Below are 27,585 nucleotides of genomic sequence, written 5' to 3'. Positions count from 1 at the left end.
TTTTTTTTTTTTATTTATTTATTTATTTTTTTTTACTTAGCAATTTGCTCCAAACTGCTAAAAATTAAAACAACACATACATTTTGGGTTAATCTATCCAAACCCCCACTAATAATAAATAAATAAAAACTAAAATAAGAAAACAACACTAAAGCTTCTTAAATAAGAACCTTTTGACTTCTCAATACTTGCCCACATTGATGTGCAAGTAATTATGCTTGTAAGAGGAGTTTTGCTCCTCTTATATAAATAAGCTCTCTTGTTTCAAACATTTTCAATGTGTGATCAAAATGATCCCACATCATTTACAAAATGAGTCTGTGACTCCTCTCTTTGTTTTTTCTTGTTTTTTTTTTTTTTTTAATTTTAAATTTATTTTGTATATAGTTTTGTTTGGATTATTATTATTATTATTATTATTATTATTATTATTATTATTATTATTATTATTGTTATTGTTATTGTTATTGTTATTGTTATTGTTATTGTTATTGTTATTGTTATTGTTATTGTTATTGTTATTGTTATTGTTATTGTTATTGTTATTGTTATTGTTATCAAAATGCCCCTCTTATATAGAGGAGTTTAAGAGCACCTCTTTCCAAACATTTTCAATGTGGAATCAAAATGATCCCATACCATTTACAAAGGGGAGCCACCTTTGTCTTCTTCCTATTTTTTTTTTTTTTAATTTTAATTTTATTTTGTATATAGTTTTGTTTGGATTATTACATTTGTTGTTGTTGTTGTTGTTGTTGTTATTATTATTATTATTATTATTATTATTATTATTATTATTATTATTGTTATTATTATTTTTATAATAATTTTAATTTATTTTTATTACATTATTACATAGGATTATACTTGAATACTAATATTATCAATTATATTATAGAATATAATACCATATATAATATTACCAATTAATAGATTTTAATTAATTTTCATTTGACATTTACTTACCAAATAAGTTTTACTACAAAAGTTAGAGCGGAAAAATGAAATAGGATGATTTTGTTTTGTTTTGTTTTTCTTTTTTTTTTTTGAAAAGGGATGATTTTGTTTTATATAATAATAATAATTATAATAATAATAATAATATAATAATAATAATAATAATATAATATAATATAATATATATATATAGATTAATTATTACCCTAATACTTAATTTATAATTCTGATTTTAAAATTCTTATTATTATTATTAACATTAACATTTGATTAGTTTTATAAAAAAAAAATATAAATTCTAAATTTTGTATGAATAAATTTAAACTCTAACCCGACACACTTTCTTATATGATTGTATAATTCATTGTATATACACATAATATTTATTAATATGTATATAGGAAAGTTCTATAATATAATTTCATTAATTATACTTTATATTGATTGATTTATAATTAAAAAGTTACATTTAAAAATTTAAAAAGTAGCATTTAAATTTTGCATGATTATTATACTGCATAAGTGTATGTATGATTAGAAGTATTCATGTTTTGTTAATTTAATAATTTCATTTCTTTAATTATATTTCATATTTTATTAATTGTAATTTAATGAAATTGTCACAAATATTTATATGGAAGAAATCTTATATTTTCTCAATTTCATTAATTATATTAATTATAATTATCAAATATTGTGGCAATTACCATAATATTTTCATTAATTATATTAATTATAATATTTGAAATAATCTCTTCCAAAATTTAAATACATTACCATAATAATCACACAAAAGAATGAAAGAAATATTATCAGAATAATTACCTTTAATAAAAATAATGAAATTATATTACAAATTAATTATATATTAAGGTAAGTATAATTTATTTCATGCCAATAATATTATACATTAAGTATAAAAATATATATGTATATAAATTAACATAATAATTACACCGAAAAAGGTAAGAATATATAATTATTAGGCAATAATTTAAATAATTCTTTACCAAAAAATAATAATCTAAATAATTAATTATTAAGGTAAGTATAATCTAGATAATTGTTAGTCAATCAATATTCAATAGTACTAAAAAGTATTATTTTAAATTTTTATACATAAGATATAATATTATTAAATCAAAAATAATGTGTCCATATTACAAAAGATTTTATAATAGTAATTTTTATTACCTAATAGAATTTGACAATTATTAAACATTGTTTATGGTAATTATTGTATGACATTTAATACTAAAATTATTAGGTAGAATTTTTATAATTAAGGTATAATATTATTAAATCAAAATTATTAAAAGTAATGTATCCACAATATAAAATAAATTATACTTGCCTTAAAAATTATTTTTTTTAATGCTACTGACTCTATTACATTGTATTAATATAAATTTACAATAATCATTTATTAATATAAATTTATAATTATAAATTTGTATAAGGAAAACATAGAAACTTCTAGTAAAAAAAAAAAAAAAACCTCTCCATTTTATTTTTTCTCTTTCCTCACCTTCACATTCCCACCCTCTTTAGAAAAAGGCAAAGTAGGATGAGAAATGGCCTCTATCTACAACGTCTTCACCCCTCAATTCGATTTAGCTTTTGCTTGATTGTTGTTTTGCCCAACGAACCACGTAAACCCTTAACGCTGCTTGTTAAAAAAAAAAAAAAAAAAAACATAGAAACTTGAATATAATGACATGTACAAATCTCGATGTTTATCAAAATCACTGTCTTTATCATCCTCGATCGCATCTTTACGCTCTTCCATAAAAAACTAAAACATTAGGGTTCTGTTACCAAGCCTCCTCCTCCTCAATTTCTTTTTTGTTGAAACCCATTCATAGTAGGCTAGAGGTCCTGCTTTTTAATGGTAACCACAACACAAAAAATCACAATAAATTGATGAAAACAACCAATCCAACATGCAGAATGGAACACTTTGATCTCAGGGCATTTAAAGAAAAAATGTCAAAATCAAATAACATATACCCCAAATATACATACATTTACACGAGTAACTAAACATACATTTGGATCGGACACACTGTAACAACATATCTTGATATACAAACCCCTAACAAATCGAAATAAAGACGAAAACGATATTACCTTGAAATGAACTATGAGATCTGAGCCCCTAGCTTTGCAGGCTGCATTCAGAAACAACCATATAAAACTTAGAAATCAAATGAAATCATGAACCTGTGAATAATATAGAGTGCAAATGAAAATATACTTTGTATTTATAGGTGGAAAATACTAATTCAAAAGGAAAGTATAATAATTTGTAATTAAGGTAATAAAATTATTAGGTAATAACATTATTATTATTATTATTATTATTATTATTATTATTATTATTATTATTAAATAAATGATATGACAGAAATGTCCCTAAGTTTTGGAGGGAAAACTTGGTTAGGAGGATTTTACTTTTATATATATATAGATATAGATGTACAAGTTTTATATTATGCCGTATAAGTAAGAAAAATAAGATATGTACACTAATTTTTTATCCGTGGCCATTAGATCAATGAATAAAATTTAGGAAATAAGATTTGTGAATCCATGTAGTAGAACTCCATAAGTAATAAACACTTTTCATCTTGATCTGACCTCGACCGACTCACGATGAGACGATCTCACATAAATTGTTGTTATAAATTACGGAGTATTTCTTTATTCATTATATTACATTATTAGCCTTCAAATTGAATTGTTATTGATCGGAAATTAATGTTATCAATTTAATTAGGGGAAACGAAATAAATTAAATTTCTTTTCTATTATATAATTTGAAACAAATAAACAAATGAATAAATTACATAAAATTTTCTACATGTAATATAGTTAATCCCCTGCAGATTCTGCTCTAAATGCTTTTTCCCCTCTCAAACCAAAGTGGAACACGACGAGGTGGAAGGATCATACAAAGCAGGAAGCAAGTATTTCCTCCCATTTGTACCATGTGCATTGTAGCTTGCACCCGTTGTCGGGTCGGTCAATAAGTCACCAGCGTAACCCGGATAAGCTCCTTTTCCATAAACTCCTGGACAAGCGGAAGCGGCCTCAAGCGGCGCGCCGGCCTCTCCCTGGTAGTATCCGTTTCCAAATGGGTTTGTAGCGGTTCCGGCGAGCAGGCTGGCCAAGTTAATCACCATTCCGTCCAAACCGACGTCGTTGTTAGGCGCAACCAGCGGCGGGCTCTGCGGGCCGTAAACGGGCTGGTGGAAGGGCCAGGCGCAGTATCCTGGGCACTGAGTTTCTGAGTTTCCAACCCAGATATAGGCGAACTTGTTGTTCTTCCCCTTGACGTGGGCAGTTTTGGAACTGTAAGAACCGTGCGTTCCGCACCGGTTCATACAGAATCCGGCAACGGCGACATCAGCGGCGGTCAGCACTACATTGACGGCGTCCTTGACCTCACCCTTAGAGGCAAGGCTAACGAGTTGTTCCTGAGTCAACGATTTCCCTAACGAGTAGCTCTCGTCAAGGACTTGCTTTTTCAAGTAGAGGGAAAGAGGTTTCTTGGAATTAGCGAGCGAGTAGTACTTCTCGGTGGATTTCCACCAGGTGGCGACGGAAGGCTGGCTTTTTTGAGAGCCGGAGAGAGAAGTGAAGAAGTCGGAGATGATGGCTCTTTGGGAAGGCTTGAATTTGCCGTACCAGATCAAGTTGACTGAGATCTTGCCGGAGAGCAGTGGGCCTTTGTGGTATTGCAGAAGCTGGTTTGGCTGTTCTTGGTATAAAGCATTCAGCTTTCTGGAAGCAAAACAAACATTAAAGAATGAAATCACTATTAAGAATGTAACAGCAAAGTGGGCTAAAGAGCTTGTAGCCATTCTGGGATTTTTTAAACTAAAATATAGAGATCAGTAGAGAGAAATGCTTTGTATTCAAATGCTCTGGGTTTGAAGAGAATGGGAGGAGAATGTGGTATTTATAAGGTGGAGATGATATTTTATTACTGAAAAATGAAGCAATGAATATATTTGCGTGGTCGCGGAGGCATGATGGAACAATGGAAGATGGCCAGAAAGTGACATTAAAGTTGGTTTTGTGAAGTCAATGGAGAGTGGAGAAGGTGGCAATCAAAATTGATGAAACGCGTTGTACCTCAGAAATGAAGTTCCATCTGGTGATTAGAGTTAGTGAGCTAACCGCCCCATATTTAAGATGCCAGCTAAGTTCATCGTAGTTGCTTTGAAAGCATTAAAGGACATGCCAAACTGCCAATTCAAATCTTTTTTATTTTTTCTGCATTTGTGCTAATAAGACAATTGTGGCATCTAATAACTGCATGCCAATAGTCGGCCCGCAGTTGTTCAGATTTCTGCTCAATCTGTTTAGGATTTCAACGGAACCCAGTTTGCCACCTATACATAACTGGGTAACAATTTAAATGAAGACAGCAATGACGTTGACTTGTTAAATAATAAAAGATCAGTAATGCTAGGTACCTCAGCTAAAAACATACCTCCCAATTTCTTTTCATGCTATGACACAATTTAATTGAATCATTTAGCATTTTATTTAAAGTGTGTGGGGTAAGCCAATTAATAATACCCAATGAATATAAGAGCATCCATAATAATGAAGTTTTTTTTTTTTTTGGATTTTTGAAGAGTTTTTGTAAGTGTGATTAGGAAAAAGAATATGGAAGAGGAGAGAAAAAAGGAAAAAAAAAAAAAAAAGAAGCATACTGATTTAATAAAAAAAAACATTGACAGGCAGTGGCGGATCCAGGAATTTTCTCCAGTGGGGGCGAAACATTAAAATAAACAGATAGTTTGAAAAAAAAAATGAAACACTTAAGAAGTATAGTTATAAATATTGTTAGATATGAACGAAAAATAAAACACATCAAAACTTTATAAAATATTCATAAAAAAATATGAAACATAATTAACTTGATAAAATAATTCAAATAAAAAACACATTATAAATTACACATCTCATTATTATTAATAACAAAAAAAAGTTTTATATAATAGACTCATTAATATGAAATATAATTAACTTGATAAAATAATTCAAATAAAAAACACATAACATCTTATTATTATTATTAATAAAAGAAAGGTTTTATATAATAGACTCATTATTAATATTTTATACTATTAAGTATTAATAGTATTGAAACAAAAAAGCTGTGTTGAAATTTTGCACTTAAGAACCGTAAAAGAAAAAGCACAGCGTGTGCCAAAGCAAGATTCGAACCCATGCCTTGTCTCAATATGAAAGGCGTGCTTTGCCAACTGATCTGATGCTACTTTTGTTAATCATTGTCTATTTTCCTATACTTATAATAAATCTTGTACTATATACATATATACATACAAAGATTATATATGGGGTGGGGGTGGGGTGAGTGGGGGCAGCTGCCCCCATACTGGATCCGCCTATGTTGACAGGCGCACTGTGTCTGTGTGCACTACACGCGCCCATGTGAGCATTTGCTGTGCGCGAAACATGCATAGCCTCAAGCTGCTCAACCTTTTCCTATGACACATATTACTATTCAAAAATCTCTCTCTTTGAGATGCTCTTCAACTCTCTCTCTCTCTCTCTTGCTTCTCTCTCCGCCAACATGACATAATTTTTCTTAGAAACTGTTCATTATCAACAGATGTGGATGGCCTAAGCCAGATTATGTAGATAAAATATTATGAAAAAATTATGAGGGGTAAATAACATTTTCTATAGAAGATTAAAGATGTTTTATTATTAATGTTGTTCACAAAAGGTGAAATTTTCGCTTAAAGACCCATATTCACTACTGGAAATTTTGAAATTTCCGACCACCTGAAAGTGATCTTAAATCAAGTTGAAAGGCTTGTTCCGACCACTTTTGGTATCCGGAAAAACCTTTGTTGCTATTTCCGATCACTTTTTGGACTTTTTGGTATCAACTTAATTTAAGATCATTTTCAGGTGGTTGGAAATTTCAGAATTTCCAGTAGTGATTCTTGACCTAATAGAATTGTGAAGAGTTAATCACGGTTACTAAACGTCCAATTAAGAAGGATGACTAGTGTTTGTTGTCAATAATAAAGCACATTGCAATAACTAGTACTTGATCTTGCTAGAGTTTATTATCATTGTTGAATATGCTTGTGAAGAACTAAGCAGCATGCTTGGACGGTCTCATGTTCCATACTTCTTTCCATTCTCATGTGTTGAATCTCAAATCTAATTGTTCATATTTGGCCATGCCACATTTAGGGTTGTGTTCTCGTCAAAGTTTGAACTTCTAGAGTTTTAACGTTGTAATTCACATAACATCTTTAGAGATTCTTGATGGTATTTGAAATATGTCATCAATAAGAATTCTCAATTTTAGAAGATATTGTTCGTACATTAATATTACATTTGTAATTGCCTTATTGTTTTGAGTTTATATGGCATGATTTATGATGAATTACTCCAATAAACCTACGATCTTGCTTTATATAATTGTATAGTTTGAACTTCTTTCAAACATTAATCTTTTAAATATGAAAGGTTAAATTTATTAGGACTCTATGTATATGAGTCTGTTTAGAACTTCTTATCCTTGTCACACTGTGACTCTCTACTTCTTATCATTGTCACACTGTGACTCTCTATTTTATATATTCACATCATCTGATCTCATTGTAATTAAGTTCAGAAAATATAATACAATTAGTTCTTATCTGGTATCAGTTAGCTAGGGTTTTGTGATTCATAAAATTAAGAAGATGCAGCGCTGCGATGACAACCTTAATTACCGTGGAGATCAGCAACGTGGCTTCGATGATCCGTGTCAAATCTGTAAAGGTTTCGGCCACACAGGAGTCAATTGTTTTTGGCGCTATGATGATCCGTGTCAAATTTGTAAACGTTTTGGTCACACGGGAGCCAATTGTTTTTGGCGCTATGATGATCCGTGTCAAATTTGTAAACGTGTTGGTCACACGGGAGCCAATTGTTTTTGGCGCTATAATGATCCGTGTCAAATTTGCAAAAGTTTCGGTCACACGGGAGTCAACTGTTTTCGGCGATATTCAGGGGCTCCGGGTTCTCAGGCTAATTTGGTGTTTCAGAATGGTTTAGTTGCTAAAACCTCGTCAAATTCTCATACTTGGGTTCCGGACACTGGAGCCACAAATCATGCAACTCCGAACATCGCTGCCCTTTCTACATCGGAGAAGTACACTGGTAATGACACTTTACGTGTCGGTGACGGTATGGGTTTATCTATTAGTCATGTTGGCCATGCCTCTTTTAATACCCCTTCTAGATCATTTACATTGTCTGATATACTTCACGTTCCGCGTTTGTCTAATTCTTTATTATCTGTTCAGAAGTTTGCATCCGATAATAAAGTCTTTTTTGAGTTTCACCCCTCCTTTTTTGTTGTAAAAGATATCAATACCAAGGAAATACTTCTTCGGGGCAATAGTTCGGGGGGACTATACACACTTTCATTACCTAGTTCGTCTCCGTCAGCGTTTATTTCCGCTCGTGCCTCGGCTTCCACTTGGCACAATCGTCTAGGTCATCCTCATAACCGTGTTCTTAGCCATATACTTCGTTCTTGTTTGGTTAGTGGGTCTCGTGATAATATTCGTTGTCATAATTCTTTATGCAATGCGTGTCAATTAGGCAAATCTGCCCGTTTTCCCCTCCCCCGTGTTGCTTCCTCTAGTTCTCAAGTCCTAGATCTTATTTACACAGACATTTGGGGTCCTGCGCCCACTTTATCTACTTCTGGCTTCCGTTATTTTGTGATCTTTGTGGATGACTATTCCCGTTATACATGGTTCTTTCCTATGAAATTAAAGTATGATCTTTATGTCATCTTTGATAAATTTCGTACTCTGGTTGAAAGGTCCTTTAATTGCAAAATAAAGGCCATTCAGTCTGATTTAGGTGCTGAGTACAAAAAGTTTCATTCTTTGTTTGTTCAATTAGGAATTCAACATAGACAATCCTGTGCCTATACACATGAACAGAATGGTCGCGTTGAACGAAAACATCGTCACATTGTTGAAACTGGTCTGGCTCTTCTAGCTCATGTCTCTGTTCCTTTGAAATTTTGGGATTTTGCCTTTGAGACTGCTGTCTATTTAATTAACAGAATGCCATCTTCTGTATTAAATAACTCCAGTCCTCATCTCCTGTTACATAAATCCCCTCATTCCTATCTTTTTCTTCGTGTCTTTGGGTGTTTATGCTACCCTCATCTTCGACCATATAATCGTCATAAGATGTCATACAGGTCTTCTCCATGTGTCTTCCTAGGTTATCCTGAGTCCTTTAGGGGGTACAGATGCATGGACTTACATACTAATAAGATTTACACATGCAGGCATGTCAGATTTGATGAAGAAGTTTTCCCCTTTGCTACTAAAACTTCTTTGCAGGATCTATCTACTCCGTTTTCTGGACCTTGGGCGGAATCTGTTCTCAGTCACAGCACACCTATTCCTGCCGTGTCCAATGATGAGCTGCCAGAACCGCCGCTACCTGTTTCATTCGAACCAGCCGTGGTTCCTGGACAGGCTGCCTTGTCGGGTGATCCTGTGGAGCCTGTTGCTCGCCGGCGAGGCCGTCCACGTGGGCGGTCCATCAGGCCCAATGTCCGTACTCACTCTATGGCCACTCGCAGCAACGCAGATGCTCCTCTTTTTGCTCTAGCAGCTCAAGTGCATCCCACGGAACCCACATGTTACTCTCAAGCTGTCAAATATCCTGAGTGGCGTGAAGCCATGGACCAAGAATTCAATGCTCTCCTGCATAACCACACATGGTCTCTAGTTCCACCCACTGCAGGTATGAATATTATTGGCTGTAAATGGGTGTTTTGTACGAAGAGAAAGGCTGATGGTGCTATTGAAAGGCATAAAGCCAGGCTGGTTGCGAAAGGTTTTAATCAGGTTCCAGGTCAGGACTTCTTCGACACTTTTAGTCCAGTGGTAAAGCCTACGACTGTAAGACTCCTTCTATCTCTAGCTTTATCATCTGGGTGGTCTATCAAACAGCTAGATGTTCATAATGCTTTTCTGAATGGTAATCTGGCTTAAACAGTTTATATGAAGCAACCCCCTGGTTATATTGATGCTAACTTCCCGAATCATGTTTGTTTGTTAAAAAGATCTCTGTATGGGTTAAAACAAGCTCCCAGAGCTTGGTTTAATCGACTACATACGTTCTTACTATCGGTTGGCTTTCAAGCATCCAAGACAGATGTCTCTCTAGTCTATTACTCTAAAGACTCTGCTTTGGTTTATCTATTGGTGTACGTGGATGACATTCTTGTAATGGGAAGTGATCAAGGTATTATGTCTCAGCTCTTGTCCAAACTGTCTGCTACATTCAAAATCAGAGATCTTGGTGAACCAAAATTTTTTTTGGGTATTGAAACAGTTAAGAGTGACAATGGGATTATTTTATCTCAACAACGGTATATGAATGATATTTTAAAACGGGCTGGAATGTCTGAATGCAAACCCATTTCTACACCTATCTCTGTTTCGAAAACTGTCCCCTTCAATTCAGATCTATATGATGATCCCACACAGTACAGGAGTCTAGCTGGAGCACTGCAATATCTCACTGTCACACGACCTGACCTATCCTTTGCAGTTAATCAGTTATGCCAGCATATGCATGCCCCCACCATATCACACTGGGAGCAGCTCAAACGGGTACTCAGGTATGTTAAGGGAACAGTTGATCATGGTTTACGCATACGACGGTGCTCATCTAGAGACATTCATGCTTTCTCTGATTCTGATTGGGCTGGTTGTCCTGACGATCGAAAATCCACGAGTGGTTTTGCTGTTTTCTTGGGGAGTAATCTTATATCATGGGTTTGCAAGAAACAGAGAACTGTTGCCAGGTCATCCACTGAGGCTGAATACAAAGCTCTTGCAGATGTTTGTGCTGAGGTTCTATGGATTATGTCATTATTGCGTGAGATACAGATTCCGGGTATTTCCATTCCAAAATTATGGTGTGATAATCTAGGAGCTACATATATGAGTGCCAATCCAATCTTTCATGCGCGCACCAAGCATGTGGAGATTGATTATCATTTTGTTCGTGATCGAGTAGCTTCGGGCGATATCCAAGTCAACTTCATCTCCACAAAGGATCAACTTGCTGATATCTTCACCAAAGCTCTGCCTGGACCTAGATTTTCTTCCTTAAGGGACAAGCTACAGGTTACTAGTATACACTGTGCTTGAGGGGGAGTATTAGGACTCTATGTATATGAGTCTGTTTAGAACTTCTTATCCTTGTCACACTGTGACTCTCTACTTCTTATCATTGTCACACTGTGACTCTCTATTCTATATATTCACATCATCTGATCTCATTGTAATTAAGTTCAGAAAATATAATACAATCAGTTCTCATCAAATTGTCATCTCTTCTACTAAATATTAAAATAGGAAGCGGTGGAGCTCTTAAAATCACACTTGGAGTGTAATTATTTATCACATATAATTTTCTGAAATAACAAATGCAGCATTTGCAATTGATGTTTTAAGGAAGGAATTATTTATCCAAACTACCCCAACTATTTTTCCAAAAATAAAAATAACAATTTATATTGCTACCAAGAAGAGCCAAATAAAAGTTTGGCTCCTCAATGATGATTGCCTATCCGTTAAACCAAGCCTAGCGTGTTAATAGGAAATATTTTGATCATAGTTGACAAGTGGGTATGCATATTATTATATATTTTTTGTAACACTCTTTAAATTAGATCTTCAAAGATCTCGAATATTAATTAAGACATACAGAATAAATTAAGATTGTTTTTCTATTATATAATTTGAAACAAATAAACAAATGAATAAATTACATAAACTATTCTACATGTATTATAACTTAATCCTCTGCAGATTCTGCTCTAAATGCTTTTTTTTTGACTCCTCTCAAACCAAAGTGGAACACGATGAAGTGGAAGGATCATACAAAGCAGGAAGCAAGTATTTCCTCCCATTTGTACCATGTGCATTGTAGCTTGCACCCGTTGTCGGGTCGGTCAACAGGTCACCGGCGTAACCCGGATAAGCTCCTTTTCCATAAACTCCTGGACAAGCGGAAGCGGCCTCAAGCGGCGCGGCGGCCTCTCCCTGGTAGTATCCGTTTCCAAATGGGTTTGTTGCGGTTCCGGCGAGCAGGCTGGCCAAGTTAATCACCATTCCGTCCAAACCGACGTCGTTGTTAGGCGCAACCAGCGGCGGGCTCTGCGGGCCGTAAACGGGCTGGTGGAAGGGCCAGGCGCAGTATCCTGGGCACTGAGTTTCGGAGTTTCCGACCCAGATGTAGGCGAACTTGTTGTTCTTCCCCTTGACGTGGGCAGTTTTGGAACTGTAAGAACCGTGCGTTCCGCACCGGTTCACACAGAATCCGGCGACGGCGACATCAGCGGCGGTCAGCACTACATTGACGGCGTCCTTGACCTCCCCCTTAGAGGCAAGGCTAACGAGTTGTTCCTGAGTCAACGATTTCCCTAACGAGTAGCTCTCGTCAAGGACTTGCTTGTTCAAGTAGAGGGAAAGAGGTTTCTTGGAATTAGCGAGGGAGTAGTACTTCTCGGTGGATTTCCACCAGGTGGCGACGGAAGGCTGGCTTTTTTGAGAGCCGGAGAGAGAAGTGAAGAAGTCGGAGATGATAGCTCTTTGGGAAGGCTTAAATTTGCCATACCAAATCAAGTTGACAGAGATCTTGCCGGAGAGCAGTGGGCCTTTGTGGTATTGCAGAAGCTGGTTAGGCTGTTCTTGGTATAAAGCATTCAGCTTTCTGGAAGCAAAACAAACATTAAAGAATGAAATCACCACTAAGAATGCAACAACAAAATGGGCAAAAGAGTTTGTAGCCATTCTGGGATTTTTCACTACTAAAATTGAGAAACGCTAGGTTTGTATTAAAATGGAGAACTTGTCTTGTTGTCTGGGTTGGAAGAGAATGAGAGTTGGATGCGGTATTTATAGAGTGGATTTGCTTGCGGAGATTAAGGATAGAATTGATATATTTTATTACTAAAAAATAAAGCAATGTATTTGCGTGGTCACGGAGGTGGTGATGGAAGCTGCCCAGAAAGAGACAATAAAGTCGCTATGGAAGTCAATCAAGAGAGATGGCTGGCAAAATTGAAACGCGTTGTACATAAGCATAAAAGTTTCTTTCAAAAAAAAAAAAAACAGCATAAAAGTTGAATCTAGTGATTAGAGTTAGTGAGCTAACTTATACTGAAAAATAAGCAAAAAATCAATATCATTACAGCTTGCTTACAGCCGGGTGGTCCATCAACCGATGATACATTGGAATTTCCAAGTGTTACAGCTGACAACATTAAATATGGACAGAAAAAATTCATGAAAAATCTCGTGTTCATATCCTATACTCGTAACTAATAAAATCAAACTTTTAATATTTCAAATAACTCAATAACCCTGTGATATTTAAGAAAGTAACGGACGAAATATAAATTGCCATCAAAACAGGAGCGGGACAGTGGGAAAGGGTGACAGGCTGTAGTGTGTGGGGATAGGGGAGTGAGTAGATGGGACCACTGGAAAGCTGGGTGTGGTGAGTCAGCAATGGAGTCCAGTTGTCATGTTTTGAGATTGGTGAGCTTTGTCAGAAGATGAGAACGCATAGAAATATGAATTTAATTTTTTTTTTTTAGTACTTCTATACGAATTAATTTAATATTTTATGTGATTAGTGTAAACTATTGTACAAAGCACTGAATACGTGATATTCGATGTTATAGATTAAGTCGAGTTAACTTTACATCAAAGTAAAAAAATGGAAATGTATAAACAATATTATTCGAATGTACGAGGAGAGTATCCTATGTCATATAAAAAGAGAGGAGTGTGATTAGTATCAACTGCGTCGCGCCGGAAAACATTATCCTCCGCAAGTAGTGGGATAGGGCAAAGGAATCCAGCTGGACCTAGCTATCACGTGACAAGTAGACAATAAAGCTAATCTCAATTCTCAACCGAGTTTATGTGACCGAGTAACACAAAGTTGCGTTTGGTAGACAAGTGTTAAATGATTGTGTTAATGAATTTGAGTAATTGATAATATTAGATGTTTGTAGAAAAATATTTAGTAAATTAGCGGAGTACTTGATTACATACAAAATGTTTTTTTTTTTTTTTTTTATAAAATTTGATCGAAAAAGTTACTTTGAGCAGCTTTTTGAATTTTATTATTTTATAGTAATGAGTTGTTACAAAAAATTAATTAATCAAACATTTATATTGGTTATTTAACAAAGTCAAGCAACTAATAGTGGTCAAATAAGCTAAAATTGATTGATAAGTTAAAAGGGCAAAAGTTTTAAGTTTATTTACTTGTGGACAATCAACTAGAGTTACAAAGTGATATTTACTATGAGCATACCTTTAAATAATAATTGCGGAATTACACCCATATATTAAGATATGATCTTTTGATTTCTCTTTCAGACATAACTGAATTGGCTAATTAATCTAGAAACACAGTTAATAATTTTACTTTATTAACCGTCATAAGGTATAGACTATAGACATATATATACATTGTAATTTACCTCATTTCTGGTCAAAACTCTAAATCAAATATAATAGATGAGAAATTTTGGATTAAGGTGCAATTCTCTTAATATAATTTTTTAGAGTATGACGAGTTGTATTAAGTGAGACAAGTTAGTAAAGAGAAGCTTCCTGCAAGTGGCAAAATGTAATGCGTGTCTGAAGGGGCTTTGATGTAACTGGATGAATAAGCTAAGATTGTCATGTATCTGCACTGCACGTACATGCATGGGTTGGGAAACAATCAAAACAAAACAACACGATCTAGGTTAATTAATGTAAAGATGCAAAGTCTTAGCGGACAGTACAACTAACATTTCCAATTTCCAACCCATAAGAAAAGGACATGCATGCATATATGCATGGCAGCGTCGTTAATTATACTGCTGGCTAGTGGCTACGTTATCCTCTGATCTGCTACCTGGAAAGAATTGAAGAAAAGGGCACGTAATGGCGAAATGACCCCACGAGAAAGTATGCAGAGCTTCCCTTTATTCCTGGAAGTGAATTACGCATTTATGCCCCGTATTTAAAATGCCCAGGCTGAGGCATGATGCCAGCTCACTTCATCGCACTTGCTTTCAAAGAATAAAAGGACATACATGATAAGTAATTACACAAAAGTAATATATTAGTTTTCATCATTTGAGAGCTGACAATAAGCAACTTATTTATTTATGGTCTTTAACCGGTTATGATTAGTGATTTTTTCACTGCAAACTCTTGAGTAATGCTTGTTAATTTGTGCATATTAGGGGAAGATTTCAGTATTAATTCTTCTCAATGGGGATAATAACAAATGTGGGGTGGGGATAATTATGGAGATATTTATCCTGCAAAATTGGGGAGAATGCAGAAAAAGAAGAAAGAGAAAGAAAAGAAAAGATGAGCTGCTGTGCGCGTTTCGCGCACAGCAGCTCGCCCACACGGGCGCGTGCCAAGCACGCGCCTGACAGGTTCTTTTTTATATATTTTTTTTTCATTTGTTTTTTAATTTTAGTTTTTTTATTTTTTTTTTCTCCCTTCCCCACATTCTCTCTCCTAATCACTCTTACATTATCCCCATATTCTTCCTAACTAATGTGGATGCTCTAATAAGACAAATTTGGCTTCTAATAACGGCTAGCCAATGGTCTGTCTGCATGCAGTTCTTGATATTTCTGCTCAATATGTTTAGCTGAGGTGTATGTTAATTGTTAAGTCTATGCGAACGACTTTAATTTAAACGATTCAATTTGCAAGGGAGATATTGTATTGTAGATTATTATTTAATGTCAAACAAGAAAACAAAAGAATATATTATATATTAATCACTCTACTAGTCTACTCTACAAGTATTAGCAGATCGATTCTACATACTCTCATACCAAAGTGGAACATGATGAAGTGGAAGGATCATACAAAGCAGGAAGCAAGTATTTCCTCCCATTTGTACCATGTGCATTGTAGCTTGCACCAGTTGTCGGGTCGGTCAACAGGTCACCGGCGTAACCCGGATAAGCTCCTTTTCCATAAACTCCTGGACATGCGGAGGCGGCCTCAAGCGGCGCGCCGGCCTCTCCCTGGTAGTACCCGTTTCCAAATGGGTTTGTAGCGGTTCCGGCGAGCAGGCTGGCCAAGTTAATCACCATTCCGTCCAAACCCACGTCGTTGTTAGGCGCAACCAGGGGTGGGCTCTGCGGGCCGTAAACGGGCTGGTGGAACGGCCAGGCACAGTATCCTGGGCACTGAGTTTCCGAGTTGCCGACCCAAATGTAGGCAAACTTGTTGTTCTTCCCCTTGACGCGGGCAGCTTTGGAACCGTAAGAACCGTGGGTTCCGCAGCGGTTAACGCAGAACCCGGGGACGGAGACATCGGCGGCTGTCAACACTACATTGATAGCGTCCTTGAGCTCGCCGTTGGAGGCAAGGCTGACGAGTTGTTCCTGAGTCAACGATTTCCCTAACGAGTAGCTCTCGTCCAGGACTTGCTTGTTTAAGTAGAGCGAAAGAGGGTTCTTGGAATTAGCAAGGGAGTAGTACTTCTCCGTCGTCTTCCACCAAGTATTCACAGAAGGCCGGCTTTTCTCGGAACCGGAAAGAGAGGTAATGAAATCGGAGATGATGGCTCTTTGGGATGGCTTGAATTTGCCGTACCAGATCAAGTTGACAGAAATCTTGCCGGAAAGCAGTGAGCCCTTGTGGTATTGCATAAGCTGGTTAGGCTGGTTTTCATATAAAGCATTAAGCTTTCTCGAAGCAAAACACACATTAAACAAAGAGATGACTAGCAAGAGTTGAAGAATGAACTGGACAAAAGAAGCTGAAGCCATTATTATTCCTGGGAATTTCAAAGTGAAATTGGCAATGCAGGGATATAAGCAAGAAGTGGTATATATATAGAGTAAAGGCTGGGTTTATATTAGTGTGTGATCGAGCCTACTGGTTATGGAGGCGGTCGAAGCTGCCATGAAATGAAACCGACGTTTCTTGTTGATAGGTCAAGACTGCCCTAAGCTAGTGCGTATTGATTCAAAGACGCAACGCGGTGTTCTTTAAGGTAAAGTAGGTAATAAAGTAGGAAGTGGTACTAGAAAACAGGAATCATTAAACCTTGGGGTTACAGCTGGAACCTGTAAGCGGGAAGCTATCTGTTAAAACAACTTGACGGCAACGTTAACTTGGTAAATCGCAATCATATTTTGTGTTTTGTGTATAGAGCGGACGACTTTTGTCTTTTGGTTTATGTATTGCCATGATATCAAAGCTGGAACCTGGAGGGAAAGATGGTTAATTTGGAGAAGATGACAGGCTGTAATGTGTGGGGACAGGGAGTGAGTAGAATATGGGGTCCACTTGAGAGGGTAATGGAGTCCAGTTGTCAGTATTGCCATTGGAGGAATAGTGTCAGAGCTAGCAGAGCATCCTATGATTAGTATTATACCAACCAACCCATCTCCCCACTCACGTGATAACTCTCAATTGTTTTAGCTCAATTGCGTGTTGCCTAAGCAGTCTCATAGTTAGCCTTCTTGTTGATTTTTTTTTTTTTTTTTTTTTTTTTTTTTTTGCGTGAAAACATAACTCTAATTAATTCAAATCATAGGATAAAACATAACAGGTGAAAACATGCCTCACACTCAACAAATATGTCTTCAAGGTTTTATGTGGGTTCTATTGCTGGAAGCCATGATTGATCAGAGGATTAAGCAGATAAGTCCCAATTCTTATGTACCTTATATTGTGTATCTGATCCAAAAAGGACAAATTATGTACAAACTGTTAATTTATTACTCTGGTATTATTTTTATTTAATAAATTATATATTTATTATAATTAACATATTATATATTTAAAGTTAATAAATTATGTACCTACTGTATTAATTTAGGTATATGATCTAATAATTAAAAATACATAATGTGTTTTTTAAGAAAATACATAATATGTTAGTTGGAGATATATGATTTGAACGTTATTTTGGATCAAAATTCACAATTTAAAATGGATCATGGTCCAAATTTAATCTGTGGATAACTCCATATCCAAAGCCCCGCAAATTATGCCATGGAATCGTGTTCACCGAGAATGGTGAACACAAGGCAAAACGACGTCGTTTTTAGGCAAAAAAAATAATAATAAATTTCGCGGATGTGGAGTTAACGGCGCGCGTTTGATCAAATTATGAATTTTCTGTTATGAGATTATGAATTTTATGAAAATTCATAATCTTATAACAGAAAATTCATAATCGCATAACAGAAAATTCATAATCTCACAACTGAAAATTCATAATCTCATAACAGAAAATTCATAATCTTATAACAGAAAATTCATAATCTCATGGTTCCAAAGTGAATGTGTAGGCATGGTTCCAAAGTGAATGTGCAGGCATGGATTCATAATTTATGAATGTCCGTGATTTCGGACGGGAATATGTAGGCATGGTTCCAAAGTGAATGTGCAGGCATGAATTCATAATTTATGAATGTCCGAAATTATGAATGTAATGAAAATTCATAATCTCATAACAGAAAATTCATAATCGCATAACAGAAAATTCATAATCTCATAACTGAAAATTCATAATCTCATAACTGAAAATTCATAATCTCATAACAGAAAATTCATAATCTTATAACAGAAAATTCATAATATCATGGTTCCAAAGTGAATGTGTAGGCATGGTTCCAAAGTGAATGTGCAGGCATGGATTCATAATTTATGAATGTCCGTCATTTCGGACGGGATTGTGTAGGCATGGTTCCAAAGTGAATGTGCAGGCATGAATTCATAATTTATGAATGTCCGAAATCTTTGTTCACCTCAAATTAAAGTGAAACCGCAAAATGTGAAAATAAAGAAGAAAAGTCACGCAATTAATTAAAAAAAAAAAAAAAGATAACGGTGTACTAACACCGTTAGAACCGTGTTCACCATGAATGGTGAACACGGTTCCATGGCATAACGTCTGCCAAAGCCCAATACCAATCTTTGACTTTTACCATCCCCAGCCCAACAAACTGGGTCGAACTCGAAAGTCCTATATCCCCGTCACATAATTCTTTTTAGGAATAAGGGTCAAATAGGTCACCGAATTGCACATGATAATACAATTAGGCCACTGAACCCAAAAAATCAACAATTGAGTCCCTAAACTAACAAATTCCTAACAATTCATCCAATTTGAAGGTCTCTAACAGGTCAACAACTAAATTAATTATTTTTTTAAAAATAAAATTTTAAATTAATTATTAAAATTAAAATAATAATAATAATAATAAATAAATAAATAAATAAAAACAGAAACGGCCGGAGACGAAACTTCTTCGTCTCCGGCCTGTTTCTTCATCTCCACGGCCGGAGACGCCTCTTCGTCTCCGGCCATGGGGACGAAGAAGGTTTCTTCTTCCCCATGGCTGGAGACGAAGAAACTCTTCGTCTCCACAGCCGGAGACGAAGAAACTCTTCGTCTCCGGCCATGGAGACGAAGAGTTTCTTCATCTTCGGCGAAGAGTTTCTTCGTCTCCAGCCATGGAGAAGAAGAAACTCTTTGTCTCCATGGCCGGAGACGAAGAAATCTTCGTCTCCGGCCGTTTCTGTTTTTTTTTTTTTTTTTTTAAATTAAATAATTAATTTTTAAATTTTATTTTTTAAAAATAATTAATTTGAGAGGATGACCTGTTAATCTGTTGGAAACCTATAAATTGGAAGATTTGTTTGAAATTAGTTAGTTTAAGGACCTGATTGTTGATTTTTTAGGTTCAGTGGCCTAATTGCATTATCTTGTGCAGTTCGATGGCCTATTTAACCCTTATTCATTCTTTTTACTTCATAAATCATAATCATATGTGAAGTGTAAGTTTTGGAAGCAATCGTGTGAGTAGTACATCAATCACAATAGCCAAGGTTTTTATTTATTTTTTTTTACTTTTTTACTTTTATTTAATAATTTGGATGTTGTTATAAATAAATATATGTGAACATTGCCAATTAGTGACACATCTTTTAGCATTCTAAATCAATGATCACAGGATCAAACACCTGTAGTGGAAGCATCAATTATGACCTTTAAGTCCTATGACGAACCAATTACGCTAAGCACCGGGACATATTATGTATATATATTGGTTTGAAGGATGAAGAATGGATAATAAAATATTGATGATTTTCTCCGTATTTCTTGTTTTTCTCTTTACTTTATTCTTATTTAATGTTTTTTTAATCTATTATTATTATTACTATGTTTCTGGTGAGATATGGTACTGGACGGCATTGAGCATGAATGTATAATTATATTAAGACAAAAACACAAATACAATATTCATCCAACATTAAAAAAAAAAAAAAAAATCTTATTATTTCCTTAAACGTAAGCCGTGAACTCATTTGTATGTAAAGGACCAATGAATATCAGATTCTATATATGGAATTAAAACTTTTAAGAAATCCAATCATTTATATATTTTGAAAATTTTATTAAAAATTTTGAATTTAATAATTTCATACTAAAATTTGTTTGTTTGTTTTGTTTTGTTTTGTTTTGTTTTTTTTTTTTAAAGAATTTTATTAACCAACAACCTAAAAACCTAACACAATGCTTTATGGATAGTAAATAAAATTAGATAAAATTTATACAAAAGTTTCAAATTTGGTACACAATTTGGTATTGACTCTTTGTGCTTTAGTATATTGAGAAAATAGTTATGAACAGATACTGCATTACAATAGAGTCTGTAATACTAAAAAAAAATATAAATGTCACAAGTTTATATATTTGTTTAATTCATTCATAAGTCTTAAATTAATGTTAGCCGGCTGAATTTTGTAAGAAAGTTAAAATCTTAAATTATCAACAGTTATACCATGGTCCTTGGTCCACCTTGCAAGGTATATTCATATTTAAAAACACAATTTACATATTGAATATTTACAATTTGAATATGTAAATTATGAATATTTAGTATTTCAAATTATGAACATTTATTATGTAAATTGTGAACATTCAATATGTAAATTGTGTATTTTTAGACTTGAGTTTACAGAATAATTTGCCTTAAATTATCAATCACTTCTTATTCTCACATACATTTTGGAGAAAAAAAAAAACAGAAAAGAACATTTGTATGTTACATCTCCTAAACCATAAGACATAATGACAATAGCTATAAAGATAATAAGTTTGATTATTGTTAATAACCAATCGCTATGTGTTGGACTCGTGTCCAGCATGCATGCTGATGCTGGACACGGGTAACAGTGCCGTTAGGTACTTAGGCACTGTTATCTTTTTTTTCTTTTTTTTTTTTTTTTTTTTTTTTTTTTTTTTAAATTTCAGACCATTTCGTTATAGGAGTATATGTTCATAATTTTATTATTATATGTTAATAACTGTACATTCATAACTCCATAACTGTACATTCATAACTCCATAATTGTACATTCATAATTTTCGAAGCTCTATGTTCACAATTTTAGAGCTCTATGTTCATAATTTTATCACTATATGTTCATAATGTTAGAGCTCTTTGTTCATAATTTGACCAATAACTGTACATTCATAATTCCATAATTGTAGATTCATAATCTCATAACTGTAGATTCATAACTCCATAACTGTAGATTCATAACTCTATAACTGTACATTCATAACTCCATAACTGTACATTCATAATCTTCGAAGCTCTATATTCACAATTTTAAAGCTCCATGGTCATAATTTTATCACTATATGTTCATAATTGTAAGTTCATAATGTTAGAGCTATGTGTTCATAATTTCATAATTTCATAATTGCATAACTGTACATTCATTACGGCATAACTATACATTTATAACGGCATAATTGTATATTCATAATCAAAAAAAAAAAAAAAATAACGCCGTTAAAGGCAAAACGCCCGCGATTTTTTTTTTTTTTTTTTTTATAGCTAAATGACGTGTTTTTTTTTTTTTTTTTTTTTTTTTTTTTTTTTTTTTTTTTAAACGACGTCGTTTTGGGCCCGTGTCCACAATTCATTGTGGACACGGGTCCAGGGCATAATTTGCCGTTAATAACAACTTAGTTGAGTCCATTATAGTATTTAATTAGATACGAAAAATTCTAGCCGCCCATCTAAAAAAATCTCGTTGGCCTTTAGGGTGAGGCTAGGGATGGCAATGGGTCGGGGAGGGCTACATCCATCACTCGATCCACCTTATATTTTCTCCACCCACCCCAACCTCCAACTCGCATCGGGTGGACTTTTTCAGAACCCACCCCCACTCCCACCGGGTGCGGGTGTCCACTACGGGTACCCACCACTTATCATCTTATTATGTTCTTTAAAAAATAATATTTAAATTAGTTACACAAAATAAAAAAAAAAAATCCATTAGTGATACTGAAACTTAAATAATGGAAATATTTAAATATAATAACTAAATTGTTAATTTTTAAAAATAAACTTAATAGTTTTGATATAAAAAATAGTAAAAAGATACACGAAGTTATATAAAATATTATAAATAACTACATACTAGTACTTATTTTACTATTATATATATATATATATATACACACACACATGGTGGGTCGGGTGGGGTCTAGGCGGGTCTTGTACATAGAACCCGAATCCAACCCGACCCGCTGCGAGTTTTCTTTTTTAAGACCCACCCCCGACGCACCACCACCATCACCCAAAAAAACCCGATCTATGCGGAGTGGATTCGGGTGGATATCCACGGGTCGGATTGAAATTGCCATCCCTAGGTGAGGCCGGTCCCCGCCGCCATATTAAATTGTTGTGTTGTCAATTATATTGTCATGGTCACCTATACGACTTGCAGACTAACAAGCTCACTCACGCCCAATAGTTTTATCTTGTTGATAATATATAAACGCTATAAAAAAATTTATATATTTTAAATTATATGGTAGCAGCCTGAGGTTGGGGCAATCCTTTTATAAATGTTGTATGCCCGCATAGAAAGGCAACAAGAACCATTTTCTAATCTTTTTTTTTTTTTAATACTATTGACTTTGTTCATACTAAGCATATAGGCTTGAATACATTACCTTTCATATGGAGGAGAGTCATGCCACTAGACCACAAGATCATTAACAAAAAAAAAAAAAAAAACACTTTGATTATTCAATCCTTTTTTAAATAATATTTAATGGGACATTTAAAGTCAACACCATATAGTTTCTGTTTAGTAACATAGTTAGCTTATCAATCAATTTTTTGTCTTGTTTCATCACTATTAGCTGTTGACTTAGTTAAACAATTGATATGAGTTTTCATTAATTAACTTTTTTGTTACAACTTATTGTTTCAAAATGCTAAAATTCAAAAAGTTGCTCAAAGTAGTTTTTTGAGAAAGTCATTTTGTTTATAATCAACTATAAGTTAACAGTTAATATGTAATTTACCAAATACTTTTCTACAATCAGCTAATATGCTATCAACTAGCCAAACCTACTAACCCAATTATTTCATAGTTATTTACCAATAAACACCTTATAGCTAAGGATGCCAATGAATGAAAAATGCATAAAAGTAAATTAAATATTATTCTTTTCTTGAGAAAAATGTTATTTTTTACTCTAATCTTCTCCTTTCCGGTGCAGTCTCTTCCCTTAATTATTTGACATTTTCCTATAAATATGGAACTCCTTCTTGTTCCCATAACCTCATAACCAAAAAGGAAAAATAGAAAGAAAATGGGTTCCATTAGTGAAGTTGTTAAGCCTCATGTAGTTTTAGTCCCATACCCAGCCCAAGGCCACGTAAAACCCATGCTTAAACTCGCTAAAATTCTTCACCAAAAAGGGTTTCACATCACCTTTGTTAACACAGAGTTCAACCACAGACGCCTTCTAAGATCCACCGGCCACGATTCACTCAGAGGTTTGCCGTCCTTCCGGTTCGAGGCCATTCCCGACGGTCTTCCTCTGTCCGACACCGACGCTACCCAAGACATTCCTGCGCTATGCGAGTCCACTACCACCACATGTCTGGGCCCCTTCAAGGACTTGCTATCCAAGCTCAACAACACTGCCGTGTCCAACGTCCCGCCGGTGTCTTGTATCGTTTCCGACGGCGTCATGAGCTTCACTCTTGCGGCGGCGGAAGAATTTGGCATACCGGAAATCCTGTTCTGGACCACCAGTGCTTGTGGCTTCTTGGGTTATATGCATTACTCCCAGCTCATTCACAAAGGTTACTCACCACTTAAAGGTACGTTTAAAAGTTACAATTAAACCCATAAACATGTTATTTGTTTGTATCTAAATCCAAAATAATCAGATCTGGATTATGCTCTGGCAGTTTACTGGTCCATAAAAGAAAAGTATAGGAGCTTATTTGATCATTTTCATTCATTTTTCAGATGCCAGTTACTTAACAAATGGGTATTTGGAGACGGTTCTGGATTGGATAAAGGGCATGCCCGGAATACGATTAAGAGATCTTCCCACTTTCATAAACACAACAAACACAGATGATTATATGGTGAAATTCGTCATCCAAGAAACCGAGAGAGCAAACAAGGCTTCAGCCGTTATACTCAACACATTTGATGCTTTAGAGCATCAAGTCCTCGGCGCCCTTCAATCCACGCTCCCTTCCGTCTACGCCATCGGCCCCTTACAGCTCCTGGAGGAACAGCTGGTACAAGACGATGACGTCAAAGCATTCCGATCAAATCTCTGGAAAGAAGACCAAACCTGTCTCGATTGGCTTAACACCAAAGACCCAAACTCCGTCGTGTACGTAAACTTCGGAAGCATCACCGTGATGACCCCCGACCAGCTCGTGGAATTCGCCTGGGGATTAGCGAACAGCAAGAAGACGTTCTTGTGGATCATAAGGCCTGATGCTGTCTCCGGGGAAGAAGCCGTTGTTCCACCGGAATTTCTCGAAGAAACGAAAGAGAGAGGCATGCTGGCGAGTTGGTGCCCGCAAGAGAAAGTCCTGGGCCATCCGGCGGTGGGAGGGTTTTTGACTCATAGCGGATGGAATTCGACTCTGGAGAGCATTTGTGCGGGTGTGCCTATGATCTGTTGGCCCTTTTTCGCGGAGCAACAGACCAACTGCTGGTACTGTGGTACCCATTGGGGCATTGGAATGGAGATTGACAACAATGTGAAGAGAGACGAAGTGGAAAGTCTTGTGAGAGAGTTGATGGATGGTGAGAAGGGGAAAGAGATGAAGAGAAAGGCGATGGAGTGGAAGAAGTTAGCTCAAGATTCAGCTACAGCTCCATCAGGTTCATCTTATGTCAACTTAGAACAAATCATCAATAAACTACTTCTGTCTTCAAAATGTTAGTCAAACTAACACCATGCATGTCACCGCACTTTGCACAAATGAAATAATGTCCAATGATTATTTTTAATTAAGTATTTCAAAGTATATTAATGTAATATTATATTGGAGATGTTCATGTATAAGTAAATAAATATTGAATTTGTTTATTTAAATTGTTAATTTAAAATATATAAATGCAAGATAATATATGAGAGATTGATTTTACTGTCACTGAAATAAATATTTGCAACTTTATAATAACACTAGTCTAAATACTTAGTCTAAAAACGATAGAATAAATAAATATTACTTTTTGTTTAAATTTCTCTAATTCTTCTTAATTCTCTTTTGGGTAGCATTGTCATTGTCTTCATCTTCCGTAGTTCTTTATTTATTTATTTATTTATTTATTGGTAGTGTGTCATGTGCAATTGAGTTACTGGTAATAGCATAGATGGATTCATCGTGCAATGAGATTATGGTATAAGAAGCTTTAGATTTGCCTTGTTGTGTATATGTTGGGATCTTAGTTGTATTATTAACTCTTTATCTTACAAGCACCTATTGATACTTGGTAGTGGAAGTTTTTTCCCTACATGTTTCATGCGTTGTGAGATGTGTGTCGTAGGTTATCAAGTATTGAACAAAATATTAATATTTATTATATTTTTATAAAATAATCGATAAATAAATATATGTAACATATTTTGTATTGTAACATTGATATAATTTAATTACAAGATAATGTAAAAAGAAGACAATGAACAATGTAGTGAATATAATAAAATAATAAATTTGAAGGTAGTGAATATTTGAATGGTAGAAAATAAAGATAATATAACTAATGAAATTATATCTCTTTTTAAATTTTTTATAATAATTTTTTTTTAAATAAAGGCATTATAAACATCTAATTCTAAATTAATTAAATGCATATGTATTATTTTTTGTTGTAGCTACTACTTTATTTAATTTAATAAGAGTAATAAGTATATACATTTCATCAACAATAATGAAATCATTGATTTTATTTTTTTAATTTACATTCGTTGGTGAGACAAATTGTTTTGAGAGTTTGTACAATTGTTACAATTCCTGTCAATAGAGGATGATAATAAATAACTCAAAATATATAGTTATAATAGATATTGTTATAATGATATAGTAAAATTTAACTTACAAATTTTTGAAAGAAAAGGAGGGTTGAAACCCAGGTCAATATCTAACTCTTACAGTACTATTACTACCCAGAATACCAAGTTCATCTTGACGGAGGTATCTTTGCATGTTTTCCGTAGCATGATCATAAAAGCATTCCTCTCTTGCATCGTCGAAACTCAAAAGCCAGACTGGCAATAAGATCGGCTACTCTATGCATTGATAAAATTTTGATGTGTAAACTTGTTCAATTAGTGTCAGTGGGATGTCAACATTGTCAATTCGTTAGAAAATGGTCCTACCGTTTTAGAGTCCATGTGTAATTGTATTTATGATCAACAACTTTGTAGTTAGGTTGCGCATGTCTGACAATGATGTAAGAACAATTTTGTCCGATCAAAACAATAATAGTATAATATTTGTAAAGTAATGTACAATTGTACCATTATTATAAAAATGCATACAAAAAAAAAACATTAATATCATAAAGACCTAAATCATACCGATAATGCAAAAGTATAATTAAAATATTAAATTTTGTTCTGATCTAAATAATCAAAAGAAGATTAATTAAACGAAAAAAAAAAAGAAGAACTTAACCTGATTTTTTTTTTATTTTTTTTTAAATGCATAAAAATCAAATCATTTTTAAAATTCTTGATTTATAATCTTTGATGCTTAACTTTGAATGTTATGTATTTAGTCAGACTAATTATTTGAACAAAGTTTATGTTAAATTTTATATTATATATTTTTAAAATATATTTTAACATATTCGTAGTATATGTTTAACAATTTTGCCTACTTTAATTGGGATGAAGTTTGAACCTAAGATATTTCTTATAGAAATTAATAAGTTAAAAATAATAAATAGTTAACGGAATATTTCGTTACTAAAGTTTATACTAACGGAATTTAGGTTATTTAAGGGAAGAAAATAATATAATAGAAGGTAAATAAGGAATGTCATTAATAAATACTAAAATCAAAATAATATTAACCATTTATTTTAAGAAACAATACTACTGACATTTTTTTTTTGTTTCAGTTAAATGACCTAACATTATTGTCTTTTTATTAGAATTGTAGATATAATTACTCTT

The 27,585-nt window shown here is 34.2% G+C and overlaps 4 protein-coding genes across 5 annotated transcripts; 1 reads left to right on the top strand and 3 right to left on the bottom strand.

The window, feature by feature from the left end:
- Positions 1 to 1,876: 1,876 nt before the first annotated feature.
- Positions 1,877 to 27,585, top strand: LOC109170112 (7-deoxyloganetin glucosyltransferase-like). Of its 2 annotated transcripts, XM_019319072.1 has the most exons (7): positions 1,877 to 1,887; positions 15,424 to 15,434; positions 17,173 to 17,177; positions 23,730 to 24,253; positions 24,405 to 25,364; positions 26,894 to 26,903; positions 27,572 to 27,585. In XM_019319072.1, exons 4-5 carry the CDS (start codon positions 23,737 to 23,739, stop codon positions 25,343 to 25,345), a joined length of 1,458 nt encoding a protein of 485 aa, XP_019174617.1. In that variant the 5' UTR covers positions 1,877 to 1,887; positions 15,424 to 15,434; positions 17,173 to 17,177; positions 23,730 to 23,736; the 3' UTR covers positions 25,346 to 25,364; positions 26,894 to 26,903; positions 27,572 to 27,585. The 2 variants fall into 2 exon arrangements, with proteins under 2 accessions (XP_019174617.1, XP_019174618.1); XM_019319073.1 differs by lacking the exons at positions 1,877 to 1,887; positions 17,173 to 17,177 and having other exon boundaries at positions 15,429 to 15,438.
- Positions 3,748 to 4,911, bottom strand: LOC109170115 (protein EXORDIUM-like). The gene has a single exon (XM_019319077.1). It carries the CDS (start codon positions 4,821 to 4,823, stop codon positions 3,873 to 3,875), a length of 951 nt encoding a protein of 316 aa, XP_019174622.1. The 5' UTR covers positions 4,824 to 4,911; the 3' UTR covers positions 3,748 to 3,872.
- On the bottom strand, positions 11,762 to 12,921 carry LOC109170114 (protein EXORDIUM-like). Its single transcript, XM_019319076.1, has one exon. It carries the CDS (start codon positions 12,843 to 12,845, stop codon positions 11,895 to 11,897), a length of 951 nt encoding a protein of 316 aa, XP_019174621.1. The 5' UTR covers positions 12,846 to 12,921; the 3' UTR covers positions 11,762 to 11,894.
- Positions 15,795 to 16,978, bottom strand: LOC109170116 (protein EXORDIUM-like). Its single transcript, XM_019319078.1, has one exon. The coding sequence runs from the start codon at positions 16,862 to 16,864 to the stop codon at positions 15,914 to 15,916; it is 951 nt and encodes a 316-aa protein (XP_019174623.1). The 5' UTR covers positions 16,865 to 16,978; the 3' UTR covers positions 15,795 to 15,913.

The sequence above is a fragment of the Ipomoea nil genome, unplaced genomic scaffold, assembly GCF_001879475.1.
Source record: "Ipomoea nil cultivar Tokyo-kokei standard unplaced genomic scaffold, Asagao_1.1 scaffold3321, whole genome shotgun sequence".
NCBI classification, from domain to species: domain Eukaryota; kingdom Viridiplantae; phylum Streptophyta; class Magnoliopsida; order Solanales; family Convolvulaceae; genus Ipomoea; species Ipomoea nil.
The sequence above is the reverse complement of the archived record's forward strand: the minus strand, read 5'-3'. Positions and strand labels throughout refer to the sequence as shown.